The 20,306-nt window shown below is 41.8% G+C and overlaps 1 protein-coding gene across 1 annotated transcript in view; it reads right to left on the bottom strand.

Moving 5' to 3' along the window:
- Positions 1 to 14,543, bottom strand: part of SRD5A2 (steroid 5 alpha-reductase 2) — a 112,822-nt gene extending 98,279 nt beyond the window's left edge. Inside the window, exon 1 of the mRNA XM_089669829.1 lies at positions 14,189 to 14,543. Coding sequence (XP_089525955.1) covers positions 14,189 to 14,469 — 281 coding nt within the window. The 5' untranslated portion in view covers positions 14,470 to 14,543. The remainder of the gene's footprint in view (positions 1 to 14,188) is intronic.
- Between the last annotated feature and the right edge of the window lie 5,763 nt (positions 14,544 to 20,306).

The following is a 20,306-nucleotide window of genomic DNA, read 5'->3' as shown; positions in this document are numbered from 1 at the left end:
GAACCCAGGTTAAGAACCACTGTTTTATAGTAATTCATCCCCCATAGTAATTCATCCCCCATATAGTAATTCATCCCCCATATAGTAATTCATCCCCCATAGTAATTCATCCCCCCTATAGTAATTCATCCCCCATATAGTAATTCATCCCCCATAGTAATTCATCCCCCATATAGTAATTCATCCCCCATAGTAATTCATCCCCCATATAGTAATTCATCCCCCATATAGTAATTCATCCCCCATAGTAATTCATCCCCCCTATAGTAATTCATCCCCCATATAGTAATTCATCCCCCATAGTAATTCATCCCCCATATAGTAATTCATCCCCCATATAGTAATTCATCCCCCATAGTAATTCATCCCCCATATAGTAATTCATCCCCCATAGTAATTCATCCCTCATAGTAATTCATCCCCCATATAGTAATTCATCCCCCATAGTAATTCATCCCCCATAGTAATTCATCCCCCATATAGTAATTCATCCCCCATATAGTAATTCATCCCCCATAGTAATACATCCCCCATATAGTAATTCATCCCCCATAGCAATTCATCCCCCATATAGTAATTCATCCCCCATAGTAATTCATCCCCCATAGTAATTCATCCCCCATATAGTAATTCATCCCCCATAGTAATACATCCCCCATATAGTAATTCACCCCCCATATAGTAATTCATCCCCCATAGTAATTCATCCCCCATATAGTAATTCATCCCCCATATTAATTCATCCCTTATATAGTAGTAGTAAGTAAGTAGTAAGTAGCAAGTAGTAAGCCAAGTCCCCCCTGTGTCAATTCACTTACCTTTGCTCCGCGCGTTCCTCTCGCCGTATTCCCGCGTCGTTCCGGTCTTCAGGGCGGACTGTGAGAGGAGCCTAGCTCCTCTCACGTTCGTCACGCTGCCCCGCCTACACACATCCTGACAGCCAATCACTGGCTATCAGGATGTGAGTGGCAGCGAGACTGGCCAATCATTTCATTTGAGCGCGCTGCCCTGGCTGATGGGGGCTGATGAGGAGGGAGGGGAGCGGGCGCCCGGCACACAAGAGCCGCATTAAAGCGTGTAAAGAGCCGCATGTGGCTCGCGAGCCGCGGCTTGCCGACCACTGGGCTAAGCGATGTTGCGTGACCACCTGCAGCCAATGATGGACAAGCGGGGCATGTCATCACGAATCATATGAGTCGGGTGTGGGTCTTCACCTCCGCCGAACCCGTGAGACTGACTCACCGAACCCCTGGGGTTCGATCGAACCCAGGTTAAGAACCACTGCCCTATAATGACAACATGAAAGAAGTTTGTTTTGAAATCTTTGCAATTTATTAAAAATAACAAATGAAAATAAACACATGTACATACAGTAAGTATTCACAGCCTTTGCTCAACACTTTGTTGAAGCACCTTTAGCACCAATTACAGCCTCAAGTCGTTTTGAGTATGATGCTATAAGCTTGGCACACCTATTTTTGGGCAATTTCTCCCATGCTTCATTGCAGTACCTCTCAAGCTAGATTGGATGGGCAGAGTCAGTGCACAGCCATTTTCAGATCTCTTCAGAGATGTTCAAGCGGGTTCAAGTCTGGGCTCTGGCTGGGCCACTCCAGGACATTCACAGAGTTGGCCCATAGCCACTTCTTTGTTATGTGGGCTGTGTGCTTAGGGTCGTTGTTCTGTTGAAAGATGAACTGTCGCCCCAGTCTTAGGTCCAAAGAGCTCTGGAACAGGTTTTCAGGACCAGCAACGTACCTCTGTATGTTGCTGGTGCTGTACTAATTGATTTTCCTCCTTTTTTAGTTATTTTATTACAGGTACTTATATAGCGCCATCAATTTATGCAGTGCTTTACATATATATATTGTTCATTCACATCAGTCCCTAACCCTCAAGGGGCTTACAATCTCTACGTCCCTAACTTACATACACATACTAGGGCCAGTTTAGACAAGATCTAATTAACCTACCAGCATGCCTTTGGAGTGTGGGAGGACAACGTACTACCCAGAGGAAACTCATGCAGGCACAGAGAGAACATGCAAACTCCAAGCAGGTGGTGCCGTGGTTGGGTTTCGAACCAATGACCCTAGTACTGCCAGGCGGAAGTACTAACCATCTAGTCACTGTGTTCCTTTCATTAAATTGGTGAGACCATAATCTAGAGTTTGGAAACATTCCACAGTGCAATTTATGCTGAGAGCAAGCTGCATTTTGCAAATATTGCAATAAGAAATATTATTTTCTAAATGCTACAAGGATGACAAAACACATCCATGCATGCCAGAGGTGCCCTAATGATGGGGATCATAATGAAAGTGCAAGTAGCTTTGTCCTCATTCCAGAAACACCCTGCTGCCTCTGGATCATCAGAAAATGTTTCTTCACCAACAGCATCTTCAAGTAAGAACGTGTTGCAAACCGCTGCCTCGCAAAAATGCACAGTATCTTAATTTATGGATAAAATGACACCTGAAAATCTGGAGAACATTGATCAAGCTCTTGCTAAAGCAATATATGCTTCTGGATCAGCATTATCAGTATCGGAAAATGCATATTGGCAGGAAGCTTTTAAATGATTATGACCATCACACCATTTCCCAGGAGAGTCAGAATATGTATTTTAAAATGCAAGTTTAGTTTATTTACTGAACAAGCTGCACTTTTATTTGAAGCATATGTAGCACTACCCCCTTAGGAGTTGCTGATGAATTGGGTTCCTCTATAGTCCTACACAGCCAGGCATCACACAACTTCCCAAAGGCTTGCATTCAGAGTCAGAAAACCAGTCCTTGAGCTTTGGTCTTGTTGTTTATTGAGGGGATTTGAACTGGGATAGGGTTAGGGGTGTACAAAATGCCCAAGGGTACTGACAAACTGAGGACAACTTCCTGGATCTATTTACAAGCCTTCTCTGCAGCACAGTCTCTGATGGAGAGCTAGCCAGCATCTCCTTAGCGTACTGCCCCAGACCCTAGATGAACTTTTTTTCACTCAGCAATCTGGAGGTATCCCTGAGCAAGAGATGCAGCTCCTGTCCCTTTAAAGAGGTGAACTGTCACAAGCAGAGGGCTAATCTGGTTTCCCATCAGAGTGTACCTTCCCCTATCCGCCCAGGGGATGTAGGTGTACTCACTCAGATCCTCTCCTGTACCGCTGGTGGGTTGGTGCTGCTACCAAGCTTATCAGCTGTGCTGCTCCTTCCCTGCCGCAAAAGTGGTCCTCTCTCTGGGGGGGCAGTGAGTTCCAAGCTTTCCTCCCATCCAGCTCCAGACCTGCAGGTAGGCCCCATCCTATTGGGCCTCCTCACAGCCTCCTTCCTCACAACTTCACATCTTCCTCACTCCTTCTTCCACCCGACTCTAAACTCCAACTCACTTGCTACTGAGCAGGCTCCAACACTTTTAAGGGTGACCAGCTCTTTGCAAACCTCCTGTTGGGTGGAGATTGGCTAGGACCCAAAGAGTGCAACCAGCCACTCCTCAGATCCACCCACTGCCTCTAAGGCCTTCCTCTAAAAGCCCTAGAACAGGGGTAAATTCCAGAGGGGCTGGCCTGCAAAGACCACACTTTGACCCTTCTCTGACTATTACACCTGGGCTGCTATTCAGCCCTTGTCTAACCATTAGGATCTAGGTTCCTCTAGCTGACTAGGAGGGTACTACACATATTACTTTAATATACGCTGCATTTCACATTCCCAGTGTAACAAAATGACTTTCAATTTGTAAAACTAATCCAATTAATTTTTATGTGAGAGCTTTTGTCCAATCATATTTTAGCCATGACAGCCATCATGTGTTGCCAGGGTCAAATAAATCTGCCTTGAGGCCTTCTGGCATAAGTTATTGTACTCCTGGTAGATGGCCCCAGTGTTGCCAACTCAAAAAATGATTGGTTAAAGCAACAGTTTATTTGCCATTAACTGTAAGCTACAGGAGCCTGTGAGACATTGGTAGGGTATACAGGGCGCTCTGGTAAAGACCATGAGGATCCAAAGCAATCATGTGACTACATTGGAAGCAGCCATATGGAAGTGAGGAGAGGTGGATAACCATCAAACACTTGCAGCAGCACTTCAAGTGTTACTAAACCCAGGACCCTGCATTCACTATATATGGTTTCCCACAGTACATACAACATTGAAATGCAATTATTTCAGTAACTATAAACTGATAAATACCTTTTCTCTTCAGCAGTTACAGCAGTCTTGTGACTTCAGCAGAGTACTGGTTAAAGTTTGTAGGAGGAGATTTCTTTCTGCTCTAGGAGGATGCAAAACCCCTGACCCTCTGTCTGGACAGTGCTGATTGGCCCTGTGCTGATCACATGCTTTCTCCCAAGAAAAAAAAAAACCTCTTTGCCAATACACACAAAACTGAGCATGTGCAAGTAGCTACGGGTTCAGTCTGTCTTATCAGGTGGACATTTGAACAAGAGGATGAGCAGAGAAAACAGGACCAAACGGCCTTTTTACACATTCAGAGGTTTAACCCCTTAGGTTCCACAGTGAGTATAACAGGCATGTTTTACTGCATATACAGACTGATTTTACTGTTGAGGGTTTAGTAACACTTTCAGGAGAGAGAATCCAGACTCTAACAGCAGAAAGGAAAGAGAGGGGGTGATCACCTGCACAGGTGATTTGCCTTTGACGTTTATCGGATCGATATGCTGACATTTCACTTGGTTTTAGTAAGTGAATTTTATTCTGTGTCCAATAAACTTTTTTAGGTTATTACACTTAGAAGCTCCTCCTCTCTTTCCTTTAAGCAAGTCTGGGAGATTGTGAGAGTCAGGAGACTTGGAGAGCTGGAACAACTAGGCAAGTGCAGGGGACTGAGGAAGTCTCAAAGATAAGTGAGAGAGCTCAGGGAGTGAGGAGAACCCCTATTGAAGAGGCTAGGGGTAGGCCTGTACAGCAGGGGGCTGTAGCTACAGGCTGAATGAGCCAGAAAAGCCTGTAGAGCAAGAAGAATCGGGTGAGGTGGTCTTAGGGATCAGTGACAAGAGCAGCAGTGCTGCTCCACCCAGCCTTCACACACACATACACACTTAATTAGTTCAAAACACAGTAAAGCCATCTTAACATAGAAATTAATTCAGTGAGTGAAACATTTCTATGTTATAGAGAAAATTTACAATTGTTAATTGTGGAAATATACCTTTTGCCAGGAATTCCTCCTAATACTGCACTTTCTGGTATGTGAGGATTAAGGCACTCTTGCCTCTGCTAGTCTCATGAAATTTAATGATGTCACCACTTTGCTGCTCACTATTCTCCTTGCTGGAGGCTCTGACATGAGGAAGCAGAGCCCTGCCCCTACCAAAATGGTCACTTCCATATAGGTGCAGAACAATGCATAGTAAGTCAGTTATTTTTAACTCGTTTTTAGGCAACGTTTCCTGTGTTCAATTCCTTTTAAAAACATACGATATCTTCATGCCTGCTTTCCATCACAAATCCAAAAATAAGGGGGTTGCTCCTCATTTCAGGATAGTGGGGGACACAAAAACCTTAAAGGATAAGTACACCTTTGGAAATGTTACATGTTCCACCAGTTTTTAGGTTGGAATATGTTACATGTTCCACCTCCTTGAGCATCTCACCAATTCACTGCATCTATGGACTGCAAGTAGGGGACCTTCTTCCCCCCCGCCTGCCGTCACGATTAAAAAAAAAAATAACAAAAAAAAACACGCAGCCATGCAGCACCCTGGATGCATCAGTCATTCACAGAGTTCTGTGAATAAGAAACTACAAGTACTGTCAGCCTTTGCAGCTGTTGGCTTGTAGTTCTCAATGAAGTACCAGGAAGCTGCTGAGTGCTCCAGGTAGTTCATTGTCTCTACTTGCCAGTGTATAAGTGTCTTCTCGTACGAGGTACGAGCAGACAGATATACTGACAAGTCTGCAGGAATGCTGTTCGCAGATACAATGCTTTCCAGGCTTCTAGTAAAAAAAAAAAATAAATGCAGATTTTTGTGTACCTGCAAGGTGAAATTAGTTTTTAAGAGAAAGGGGAAAGGCAAGCGCTTCTTTCAAGGTTTTATTACTCTATTTGTTTCCACTGTGGAGATTTCCAATATTAGCAGCCCTACTGTAAATAGTCCTGAGGACTCGAAATGAAGGGAAACCTACCCAATGGAAAACCAGACAGCAGAAAAACCTGTCAGGAACTCTGCGCTTCTAAAATCTATCCAAAAAGAAGGACTTTGCACTAAGCGCTTTTTTTTTTCTACAGATAAAACTATTTATTGAACAAAGGCAGCAGATAGAAGCAGCTTACAAACCGTTTCTAGAGCCAACAGAGATCATACAATGCAGTCACAGATGCATCTCAAAAGAACATTGCAACCAATATAATAGGACGGAAACCGGTAAACCCAAAACCCTATTTTTCTTCCATTGAAAAAAACGGGACAGAGGAAAAACGGATGTAAATAGATGAAAACGGATGTAAACTGACAAAAAAGGATGTAAACGGATGGAAAACAAATGTAAATATATGTAAACTCATGAAAAACAGATGTAAACTGATGTGAACTGATGAAAAACTGATGTGAACTGATGAAAAACTGGTGTGAACTGATCTGTATTTTCTTAGGAAAAAGATGACTGAACTGATGGAAAAAACAGAAAGGCCGTGCACAAGGACCCTAAAGAGCTGTAATTCCTAAACCCTTCCTCCAATTTGGATGTACATACCCTCAAATTGAACCTGAGAGTGTGCACTTTCAGCCCATATCCATTATATAACTATAACTTGAATATGTTTTGGCAAATACCTGAAAAAAACTAAAAATTGTGCCTGTGTCCAAATATATATGGACCTAACTGTATATTCCTCTCGCACACATTCCTGGAAGTACGGATCATCAATGGAGGGTGCTATAGTGACTACCAGCTGGGACTTGAAACTTCATAAGCAAATGTACATATTTGCCAGCACACCATGGATCTCTAATATAGTTCAAAAAAGGTTTTTATTGCAAAAAGATCACATCATAAAAGAAAGTGCAACATTTTGGAGCTGGGCAGGCCTCTTCGTCAGGCATATGAGCTTGCTGACCTGCCATCCCGAAGCATAAAAAGAGTGCAATACAGAGGGACTGCCTATAAAGTTGTAGCTGTAGTAGGGAGCAAGAGCTGCATAAACCAATGCTTCCTCTGTAGTGCTGGCTCCTGTCCCATGGGGAGTGATACCAACTGCACTCCCCCTCTTATCCCGGCTAGCAGTCTCCAGAGTGGTGCCAGCAGCAGGAAAGAAGAGATCTTTAGGTCATTGTGAAGCAATACACTGGGTATAATAGTATAGGGCTGCTTTCACACTGATGTGCTGCGGTTTACCCACAGAGTGGGGGCTGTACCTGCAGCTTTCTTGTGGGTTTGCTATGTTTATCCATAGACTTCTATAATAACCTGTGGGTTTGGTGCATTTTCAGAAAGTGCACCACACCTGCAGGATATAATAGAGGTCTATGGCAAAGCGTAGCTAACCCAGGAAAGTCGCAGATGCACTGTGCTGCACCCACGGTGTGGGTTAACCTGCAGCACATCAGTCTGAAAGCAGCCTTATAGGGGGATCACAACAGTAAAGGTTAATTTAAATTTTCAGTGTTGGGGGGTGGTAAAAACCAATAGTTAAGACATGTTTTTACCACCCCCAACCACATCCCATTTGGCTGCAGTGGCCAGGGGTGTACACATATCGCAGTCGCAGCAGGAGTTATACACCATGTCATGGTTGGTGGTTGTAGCAACTGCCAAGCTTGACCCATTCAAGTGAGTGAGGCCAACTGCAAGTGCCCTACAACCTTGTCCAGTACAACAAACAAGGGGTTAAGGCAGGCAGCATTGCTTTTTCACCACCTGCTTTAACCCCTGGGACCCTGCAGAAGCACACAGTTGAATGGGTCTGATTGGCAGGTGGTAGCACCCACCAAACACAACAGGGGTTTAATTCCTGCTGTGGCATGTACAGGGGCGGACTGACAACTCATGGGGCCCCCGGGCAATAGGGGATCAAGGGGCCCCTGTGTCCTTGCCCAAACTCAAAAAAGCCTATGAAAAAGGTACCAGGGGCATCTCATGGGGCCCCCTACTGACCCTGGGCCCTCAGCCAGTGCACAAGTTTCCAAATAGTCAGTCCGCCCCTGGGCATGTATACATCTTTGGCTGCTGCTTCAGCATCTAAGGGTAGGGATTGGGGTGGTAAAACCGTGACTCAACCGCGGGATTTTACATCCCCCCAACTTTACATGTGAACGAGCCCTAAGGGTGCCGCTGCCAAATGCAACTAAGGGCTCATTCACAAGGTGGTAAGAAGGCTCTGTTCTATTAGCAGATGGATTGGGACAGTAAAAGGAGGGGAGGATCTGAGAAGACAGGATCAAACCGCATTTTTACACACCCTTCCGGTTTCACTGTGAGTATAACAAGCAAGCTTTACTGCATATACAGACTTATTCTTCTGTTGTGGGTTTATTAACACTTTAACTGAAGGTCCACACCTCCATACAGACCCGGGACTGGAGGAATAGTCTGCAGGAACCTATGGATTTCACCCATGATCCACTGATTGTAGTTGGAAAGCTTTGGAGGCTTCAATGCAAAAAATGATAAATGCACATTTTTCCTTTTTTTATGGGTGAATTCATTAATTTTATACAGAAGATTGGACTGGATCTGGGATGTTTACTGAAATTACACTTACGGGTATACAGTATTTATAAAGCAGTTTAGCTGACATTCACCAATCTTCCTGGTGAATATTTGGTAAATGTCTTAGTCATCTCTTTATAAATACGCCCCTTACTGTTTAAAAGATATGTTCACCTTTTTAAAAAAAAAATAAATGCACGTAACTGCATGCAATAATACATGCAAAATGCAGGTAAAAACACTAGAATTTATTAATTTTTTCACAGGAGTCTGTAAAACATTGCATCCTCGATCAGCAGATTGCAGGTGCAATGTCAGACTCCTGCAGACTGTCAGTGTAGCTGTCTGCCCATACCTCGTACGGTCAGGCAGTTACTAAAGGACAGGAAAGATCAATTAACTACCTAGAGCGCTCACCAACTCTCTCATAGTTCATTGAGAATTACAAGCTGTCAGCCACAATGGTTGTCGGTAGTTGTAGTTCTTCCATTAACAGAACTCTGTGAAAGAATGATGCGGGCAGGTGGGCAGAGCCCCACTTGGATGCGTTTTTTAATAAAATCGTGACAGTGGGTGTGGGGGGGAAGATCCCCGGGTGGCTGTCACAACGGGGATTGAGGGGGCGCAGGGGCTGCTCATTTAGTAACATGTTACATTTTATGTATGGGTGTACCATGTGATATGCTACTAAAGGTGGACTTATCCTTTAAGTGTTCTCGGTGGAATGTGGCACCCCCTGACTACCAATACTGTTTTTATGGGACATGCTGTGATTCTAATTGCATTGCTTGTAGTAGTAGTTTAAACATAATATGTTTTGTGGGTATTATTTTCACAAACCGTGTGTGTTAATATGGCCAACAAGCAATAACATGAAAAAGGTAATACAATAGATACCTCAGTTCTAGAGGGAGTAGAAAATCCCAACTTGATCTACTGTCAGTTTAGAGCACAAAACAAATTCCTTTTACACAGTGTTTGGTAGGAAATAAAAAATGGTCAAAGCAGACACGCTGTCCTTGAAAACACATGTGCTGTAATACAGAACAATAGTTGAAACATTGTTTTGTGGGCATGAAGAGTTACGTCAAATATCTGCTGAATACAAAGGTTGGGTACTCAACTGTATAAATGCCAAAAAGATGAGTAATTTCAAATGATCATTATTCGTATAACATACAAAGAGTAATAAAGACCATGCACAAGTGATACAATATCTTTGAGAAAAATAATTTTACTATTTAAAAAGAACCAAGTGGCACACACAGTAGTTAGTAGTTCTTTTTATTTTATCTAAAAATGTATTAGTACAAAAATCACCCAAAGAAGTGTATCATAATCAAATGAATTATATAACAACCAGATACCCTCCACCACTTACCACATTAAAGCAAGACTGTATTGGGGTTCATTTACTAAACCTGGAGAGTGAAAAGTCTGGTGCAGCTCTGCATAGACACTAATCAGCTTCCCGTTTTTTTGTCAAAGCTTAATAAAACAAGCTGAAGTTAGAAGTTAATTGGCTACCATACACAGCTGCACCAGATTTTGCACTCTCCAAGTTTAGTAAATCAACCCTATTGTCTTTATACACACTGAAAACATGTCCAGGCATCACATAGGTTTAATAAAATGGATGGCAACCGGTTAGTGGCAAATGCCAATTGCCTACTGTTCACCAAATTAAGTTTCAATAGTGGCTGATGTGTAAATATATGCTGCAGTAAGAATTGTGGGGTTGATTTACTAAAACTGGAGAGGGCAAAATCTGGTGCAGCTGTGCATGGTAGCCAATCAACTTCTAACTTCAGCTTGTTCAATTAAAGTGGAACTTTAACTAAAAAAAAAAATAAAATTGGCAGACTCGCAGGAATTTTAATGCAGAAGAGACATGTTTTGCCTCTTCTTTATTCAAGTTACTTACCTGCCTGTCTGCCCCTGTACAGTGAGCCGTGCATTCGCAGCTCACTATACACATTCAGCAATGCTGAATCTGATGGAACTCCTGTGCACGCACAGGAGTGACATCATCCCTGCCCGGCCAATGACAGCGCCCGGTGATCGGGAAGACCCAGAAGCCGACCGCTCGAAGATGTCAGTGGCCGGGCGGGTAGACGAGGGATGCTGCATCACTGGAACTGAGGTGAGTATAGTTCCACTGTAAGCTTTGACAAAAAAAAAAAATCTGGAAGCTGTTTGTTTTCTACGCAGAGCTGCACCAGATTTTGCACTCTCCAGTTTTAGTAAATCAACCCCTAAGTGTATAAAGACAAACGTAGTCTTGTTTTAATGTGATAAGTGATGGAGGGTAGCTGCTTGTGATATAATTAATTTGGTGATTTTGTGCTAATACATTTTTCAGATAAAACAAAAAGATTTGTTAAGTATATGGCACACGGTTTCCTTTATTATGGTCGCTGTCTTGGCTGTGATTATGTCATAGCCCATCATTTTTCAGAATGGAATATAACAGGACCATTGAGAATACACTATAATACAATGAGTTGGCTTACACTTATTTGGACTCCCTAAACGTTTTCTAAATGTATTTAAACATTTTGATAAAGACATACATCTATGTTGTACATATTCAGTCAAAGGAATTGAAAAGACAAGGTCTCTGCAATATAGCACCCACAGCAGGAATGTATTACGTAGACGATTGGCAAATTATGAAATTGGTGAATGAAATGAGTCACCCAATCATAAACCGTTCACCAGAACAAGTGCAAAATAATATAGCAATGCTATACCATATAATTAGAGTAGATATGAAAGAAAATGGGGGGGGGGGGGTGATTACACAAATAATACCACAGACATAATGCTGTATAAAATATCCATATTATTATTCCACTACAACTTCTCATCGTTTGTTAGGGGTACGTCAATCAAACAGACAACACACACTGTACTGTACCAAGAATTAAACATGAACAACTTAGTTAATGATAAGGAATTATTACAATACTCTAGAGACATACAAAGGTGCAGACAAAGACGACCAAGAAAACAGTCCACCAATATTACAGAACCATTTGACACATATTCTCAGCAACAATGCCCCAAAACCATCAAACTGTAAAGATCCTTAGCTTGCAAGCAAATTTAATATTACCACTCTCCTCAATCAGCCTCCAGTCAAGGTCTCCCCAGTCTGCAATTAAGGTCTCCCCAGTCTAGCTTCCCCAGTGGCTCATCTTCTGCTATTTTCATACCAGGGTTGATTGGGAACAGAGACCAGCCACTAATGGTGTACCATAAGGCTCGGTACAAGGTCCTGTTCTATTTAATCTATATGTAAGTGATATAACTAAAGGTTTGTTGGGTAAGGTATGTCTTTTTGCTGATGACACAAAGGTGTTCAATAGGGCTGATATCCCTAGAGGTGTCTGTAACATGTAACATGGTTGGCATTGCTAGTAGATTAGTCAAAGCAGTGGAAACTGCAGTTCAATGTTTCTAAATGTAAAAATTCATCTAGGGAAAAAGAATTCCTTGAAAGAGTACATCATTGGGGGTAAAATGTTGACCAGCACTACAGAGGAAAAAGATTTGGGGATACTTGTTTCAGATGGTTGCACAATGAGAAAAGAATGTGGTCAGGCAATGGGAAAAATAATAGAATTCTAGGATACATCACTAGAGGGGTCACCAGCAAGAAGAAGGAGGACCTGATTCCCCTATATAAATCGTTATTAGGGCCTCATTTAGAATACTGTGTCCAGTTCTGGAGATAAAAAGGATAAAAAGATATTGATAAGATAGAACAAGTCCAGAGACTGGTAACAAAAATGGTGAAAGGTCTGAGGGATCAAACATATCAGGAAAGACTTCCAGGACTTAATATGTACAGTCTAGAGGAAAGAAGGGAAAGGGGAGACATGATTGAAACCTTTAAATACATAACGAGGGTAAATAAGGTTCAAGAGGGCAGTATTTTCAATATAAAACCAAGATCAAGAACATGGGGACAGGACCTCAAACTAGCAGTTCAAAACTAATCTTAGAAAGTATTGTTTTACTGAAAGGGTAGTTGATGCTTCCAGTAGAACAGTGAGTCAGTCAACAGTAAATGGATATAAACTAGCACAGTGATTGAATGGTCAGTAGTTCCACCTGGCAGTACTAGCGTCATCGGTTCAAATCCCGACCACAGCACCACCTGCCTGGAGTTTGCATGTTCTCCCTGTGCTTGCGTGGGTTTCCTCCGGGTACTCCAGTTTCCTCGCACATTCCAAAGACATGCTGGTAGGTTAATTGGATACTGTCTAAATTGGCCCTGGTATGTGTATGTGTGAATGTGAGTTAGGGACCTTAGATTGTACACCCCTTTAGGGTTAGGGACTGATGTGAATATACAATATATATGTAAAGCACTGCATAAAATTACAGCATTATATAAGTACCATAAATAAATGCTTGGGACAAACATAGACCTATACTCAGACAAAAACTCAACACAAAAAAAATACAAAAACATGTGTAACTAAATAATAAATTAAAAAAAAAACAGGCAGACTCAATGGACCACTTGGTCTTCTTTCTGACGTCACTTTTCTATGGTTCTATGCTCCCTCCATTCACCATCGTGGAAGAATCTCTGATTGGTCCAAATGGCACAATCATATCTTTCTTCAAGGTAGTGATTGAATGGAATATCTCATAATAATCTCATAAAATAAATGAAATGCATATATTTCCCACAAATCTATATTTTACTGGACAATGCTATTTCTTTCTCAGTTGAGAAGCAATGAAAACCTAAACCCAAAGTGTTGTGTGCCGTGTCAAAAATAGGGATATATGGAACTTAATAGTACCCTTAGACAAACGAGTATAAGGCACTGCAGCCTAAGTACATTGGACCTAAACACATAGGAGCCACAGTTCAAAATCAAGTAGGAGCTGTGTCTGATGTAAGTAGAATATTCTGCCTGCCACATACATCAGGTTTTCTGAATTTAATTTGGGCAACCTCTGGTCAGCTGTGACAAGTTTGTTAACTTACAGGATTATGGAGTTTGTGTTTACAGCTGAACTAATTCTGAGAAAAATACTAAGTTATCTTTGCAGTGGGGCTCTCCCTACATTGCAATGGTAAATCTTTTTTGTTTAGGATACCATTAAAAGGCAGTTTTACATACCTTATCCCTTGCTTTCCTGGATGCCGGGGCTTTCCTCTCCCTTTGGGTTGTGGTTGTGTCCTCAGCCCCCTCATTTACAATGGAGGACTTCTGGTCCTCCATTGTACACTATGACATCAGATAGGGAATCCAGTGGTAATGAGGATTAAGGTAAATAAAACTGCTTTTAAATTGTCTCCTAGACAAAAATGAGCATGTAAATGGTGCTCCCCACCTTTGAAACTTCCCTGGAGATCAAATTTAACACACCCAATGGATTATGATATCTTACATAATAGTTCTGAAGATACCTTCGAAGCGTAACACTGACATCATATTGCAGATGATATCTATATACTTATTTCTTACTTAATAATTCTTTTGTATGTCTTACCTTTGAAAGTAGTGTCCACAAAACATCAGCAGGAGCATTTTACATCCCAGTGTGTCCCATCGTTGATTGTATAGCACTGTCAAAACAGGTACAAAGAATGATGGTGATTCCTGAATGAACCAGCCATATTTGGCAGAAATCAGATAATCTTTTGATGTGAACTTTTTAGAAACATGTTTCCCATATCCAGCAGGTTCAGTCACTTGACGGAGAAAAAACAATAGTCCAATAATGATAAGTATTGAACTCAAGTAAAAGTCCAGTTCCTGTGTGCACTGCATAGTTGAGGATTACTGACAGAGGAGACGCTCGGAGGTGTTTTCACCAGCTCTCCATTCACTATAAATACTACAAGAGGAAGCTCACACATTTCTAGGAAACTGCTGGGAAGAATGTTCTGTAATAGTATCCTCCCATAAAGTAAGATGAAAGTGTACAGTTTAAGGAACATCCCATGACTGCTGTAAAGCTTACAGGGTATGTAGATAATGGAGATAGTTAGCTTACTACATTTCTATTAAACAGAATTGTAATACTACAACATTTGTACAACAGACATTCCAAAAAGGGTGATGAGTTCAATTGCTTTTCACATTTGCAACTGAATTATATATACAATACTTTGTGGCAAAAGTCCCAGCCCCTGATATTCATTTGTCCTTTTATTAGTATTATACAGGATTTATACAGCACCAACAGTTTGCTCAACGCTTTACAATATAATGGGAGACAATACAGCAACAATACAGTTCAATACAAGAGGGATAGGAGGATAAAAGCTTACAATCTAGGATGGAGGGGCTAGTGGTACAAAAGGTAGTAACTGTGGGGGATGGACTGGTAGGAAGAGTAGATTATTATTTATTTATGACAGATACTTATATATCACTGTCAATTTTACGCAGCACTTTACATATATATTGTACATTCACATCAGTCTCTAACCCTCAAGGGGCGTAAAATCCAAGGTCCCTAGCTCACATTAATACATACACATACTAGGGCTAATTTAGACAGGAGCCAATTAACCAATTAACCAGCATGTCTTTGGAGTGGGGGAGGAAACCCGCACAAGCACAGAAAGAACATACAAACTCCAGGCAGGTGATGCCATCATTGAGATTTGAACCACTGCTAGACAGAAGTGCTAAACATTTAGCCACCATGCTGCTCCAATACACACATTGTGAAACTGTACAGATTTAATTCACATACAGTGAAGAAACTTACAGTCTAATATGCAATATTCAGTCTAATGCTGGCCATACATGGACAGATTTTTATAATTAATCCAATAAGATCTCTGACATAATCGTTTAAAGCAATGCAAAAGGTAAATTTGTTTTTTTAAAAATCCTATTTTTTTTTTTTTTTTTTTTTAAGTTTGCTGAAAAAGGAAAGAAACCCGGCTTACCTTAAAGAGACACTGAGCCATGGTTAAAAAAGCAATATCTGTTTATGTATGTATTCCTAACTCAAAAAGTACCTTCTATTACTCTCAGCCTCCTCCATATCTTTAAATTCCTTTTTTTTGCTGTTCTGATCGGACTTCCTTTTAGAGGGTGGCTAAATTCATTTTCCATGGTCCCTCTGAATGTAGGAACTTACCTGCCTTCTATCACGATGGACTATGTATTATGTCAATGGTGGTCAGCTTTCTTGATATGGGGGTATAGGCAGGTGCATTTTTTTTCTCCACTGCAGGTGGTGCTCATCCATAGCAGCATTGCAGAGGGAGAAGAAGCCAAGAGGAGCCTAGTTCTTCTATGGTTTCCTGGGTCACAGGGGGCAGCTATGCAATGCTGGTACCCCTTTAACAGCCATCTTGGGTCAGGCAGAGTCTATTGGCTCCCACAGTCTAATAGCTTGGTACACATTTTGTGTTTGGTTAGAGTAGGTCTACCATCTGTCAGGGACAGTGCTTAGCTTCAGGGAAAGGTCCAAAAGAGTAGGGACATGCCAACCTACCTGGAAGCCTCCCCACTTGGGTATGGACCAGCCAGCCAGGCTGCATTCCGCTCCTCAAGACAGATTGGGGTTTATTTACTAAAGCTGGAGAGTCCAAAATCAGACTCCCTTCTGCATAGAAACCAATCAGCTTCTAACCTCAGCTTGTTCAATGAAGCTTTGGCAATGAAACCTGGAAGCTGATTGGTTTCTATGCAGAAGGGAGTCTGATTTTGGACTCTCCAGCTTTAGTAAATAAACCCCATTCTGTCTGCACACCTGAGACCTTCTGCTACTGATACATTGCCGTTACATCCTGTGAGTGTACCCGGTCAGGTTGTCTTCCCACTGGGCTTGTTGTGTATTGCTGAACTTGAATTGCAATATATTCCTGTTATTCTGCACCTGGCCAACACATCACGCTGCACCTACTCACACTTGGTGGTAGACAGGATATATCCCTTTCTGCAGCGGGTGCTGAAAGGGGAGCAGGAACCATTATGGCATTGTTAGAATCAGCCTTGACTCTGGTATCAAAGGCTAATGGCTCCAATATTACCCTGGGTGAATGGGAGGAGAGACAAGAAAGTGCTGTGTGCTTGTATCATGTTCCCATCCAGCTGATTGCAGAGCTAGTGGTGATGGCACTACTGGATGAAGACTGGTCAATCCTGGAACAGATTGTAGCACATCTGGACAGCAGAGGTTCTTCGACCAGAGGCAGCAGGAGGATGAAAGCAATAAACCCATAAACTCTTGCGAGCAATCCGCAATAAAATATGTTAAAAATATATAAAGTGAAAGTGATACCAAATCTATGTGTACCTATTTGGAAGCAGTTCACATACTACACATACTTATATTAATGTGCCACAAACCTAATATAAAACACCATGCCGTGCTTCCATCTACAACATTTCCATCATAATCATTCTGTGATTAAACTTGTACTATTATATACAATATACATAATCAATGTGCTTCCAAAAAATGTCCCTTGAATTAACATGGTCCTTAAAAAAATTATCTTATGCCCAGGGGTGGACTGACAACTCATGGGGCCCCTGGGCAATAGAGGGATCGTGGGGCCCCTGTGTAATTGCCCAAAACTCAAAAAAGCCTATGAAAAAGGTACCAGGGGCATCTCATGGGGCCCCCTACTGACCCCGGGCCCTCGGGGACCCCCTACTGACCCCAGGCCCTCGGGCAGTGCCCAAGTTTCCAAATGGTCAGTCCGCCCCTGCTTATGCCGCATCTGTGAATATTCCATCGATACATTCAAATCTCCCAAAATTTGTGCATCATCACCAATACACTTGATGTGCTCTCACCTGGAGCTGTGTTGAGCTCACATTCACAATGTTTGGTCAAATATTGCTTGTGTCCCTTTAAACGGACAAAGTAATGGTATATCCTGAGGTATCTTTTCTCCTTCTGGGTCAATTGTAGACCATCTCCTCCGTCACATTCCACCGCTCAGCATAAATATCAAAATAAGCAAAACATAGTGCTTTATCACTAAAAACACCTTTATTTAAAAAACATACAAATGAGCCACTCACATGCTTTCGGTGCTCAATCACACCAGCTATTTTCAGCTTGTCAGAATTCCTGATACAATACTGTCAGCGTGTTACTGAAACCTCTCTGCCTGGTACCGTGAGCGCCAGGACGTGGCACGCATTGGTAAGGGCTTACCCAGTGTGCTGTGGCGGTTGTTGGTCTTTGGAGGTGGCACATACTTTTAAACTAAAGCTAATGGTTGGGACCCATCGGTGGTATGGTGCGCCCGGGTGCATTCCGGTTAACCGAGGTTTAACTGGAAGGTGGAGGTTCTGCATTGCGGATGGTATGTTTTTGTCTCTGAGCGGCTGGAGGCATAGTTTTAATATAGGTTCCGCAGGAAGATATCGGTTTTTAGTTTGTTCCCTTCGAAGACCAACAAATTTTTTGTGTATTGAAGTTGAATTGTTAATAAAAGACCGTGTTGGCCATTTTACTCCAATCGGTGTTATGTTTTTCCTTTAATGGTATGTTAAGGGGGTATTTGAGAGAGTGAGAAGGTGGTGTAGGGGGTCTTAACTAGCATATCTCTTATGCACTAGTCAAGAGATGCCCATTGTGAAAAGGAAGAAAAGAAAAATAGCTCAGGGCAGACATAATTAGGTTAAGAGGGGGTAGGAAAGACAGGAAAGGGTTAAAGAAAAAAGGTGGGCGTTAGAATATGGGCAAATTACCTGATGGGTGTGCAGGGTAGGGTCTTCGACACCTTTGGATGTGGCTGGGAGGGTTGTCCAGTTCAGTGCAGGAGGAGACAGCGGTGGAGCGAGCTTCCCTCCCACCCACCGTTGGGGCGTGTGGGTGTTTTTTCGATTCCCGGTTTTTGTTCTGGTTCTGGGGGCGTTTGTTGATCTTTGGAGGCGGCACATACTTTTAAGCTAAAGCTAATGGTTGGGACCCATCGGTGGTATGGTGTGCCCGGGTGCATTCCAGTTAACCGAGGTTTAACTGGAAGGTGGAGGTTCTGCACTGCGGATGGTATGTTTTTGTCTCCGAGCAGGTACTTTGTGGCTGGGGGCCTATATATAATATAGGTTCCACAGGGGAATAACAATGTTTTGTTTGGTGCCTTCGAAGACCAACTTCTCCTGTATGCTTCTGTTTTAAGGAATGTTTTGTGTATTGAAGTTGAATTGTTAATAAAAGGCCGTGTTGGCCATTATACTCCAATCGGTGTTATGTTTTTCCTTTAATGGTATGTTAGGGGGTATGTGAGAGAGTGAGATAGTGGTGTAGGGGGGGTCTTAACTAGCATATCTCTTATGCACTAGTCATGTGAAATTCCCTAGTTGGAACAGCAGTGCATCTGCAGTAGCCAGCTACACACTGTGCAGATTATGGCTGTGTGTAAGGAAATGCAACCTGAGCTATGTGTAGTGTCTAGAGGAGGAGTTCTTGTCACACTAAACCCTTGTTAGCTGCTATGTGTCACTAATATATTAAAGCCAAAAGAATGTGCATATGTGTATGAATAAATACAAATCAATGTATTTTGTCCACAACTAACCTAATCTAGACTAATAAATATAGTGTCAACAAACGTGCATAAGTGTGTAAATAAACACAAATCAATGTGCAATATCCACCATATAAAATAAACTTATATGTACACTATACAAAATACAGTGCAGAAATAACCTCTACCGTACTGTAATATATATACCATAATATACTGTTACAACATAATATTAAAAACAACGTGGTAAACCAGCTGCTGTGCACCCAAATACTGATCATATACCAAAATTATAAACAAACAATAGCACAGTGCTGGTATGTAAAAACCACCATATCCCTAATCTTCCATTATGCAAGGACATCGTGCAAAGAGGAATCCTGAGGAAGTCACGTGCCCTGTGATGAAACACATTGAGGCGGGGCTTGGATGATGTCACAATACTCATACACGAGACGGCAAGTGTCTGTTATTCTGATTGCCATTCTTTAACATAATGCTATTATGGAGTGTTTTTCACATCTATTTCAGGCTGTCTATATCTGGTGCGAACTAGCACCAGCAGTGTGAGTAGGTTTTATCTTTTTGATACAAATATACATTTTTATAAGGATAAAGCACTATAGATGGTGTTTTGTTTATTTGGTGATGAGCGGAAACAGCAAGAGAAGGAAATCTCTATCACGGATGGTGTGATCATTATCAAAGAGGAGACTGTAGTTCTCTGGGTTGGACAAAAGCGCCTGATGACCAAACATATATGTGAGAGGTCATAGCAATGAGGTGAGAGCACAACTGGTGGTGGTTCACAGAGAGCTGTGGGTTTCTGGAGCAGGAGGGTGTAATCTGATGCTCAATATAAATGTATAATCAGAAGAATTGATTACTATCTGCACATTTATATTATCTGATGAACATTCCTTCATGTAGTTTATTGGTTACTACCTGGTACTTTATATTATCTGATGAAACGTCCTTATCATGTAGTTTATTTTTTTGCACCTTAGATTGTTTTTCATTTTGATTTATGATATTTTGGGTGCACTTACTATACAGATGTCCTTGCATAGGGAAGACTAGGGATATGGTGGTTTTTACATATCAGCTCTGCACTACTATCAAATCAAAATCTCTGTGAATCCCCAAAGAAAAGTA

Source organism: Staurois parvus, unplaced genomic scaffold, assembly GCF_062004578.1.
Source record: "Staurois parvus isolate SC_StPar_1 unplaced genomic scaffold, SC_StPar_1.0 ptg000081l, whole genome shotgun sequence".
Lineage (NCBI taxonomy): Eukaryota > Metazoa > Chordata > Amphibia > Anura > Ranidae > Staurois > Staurois parvus.
This window is presented reverse-complemented; position numbering and strand designations above follow the sequence as displayed.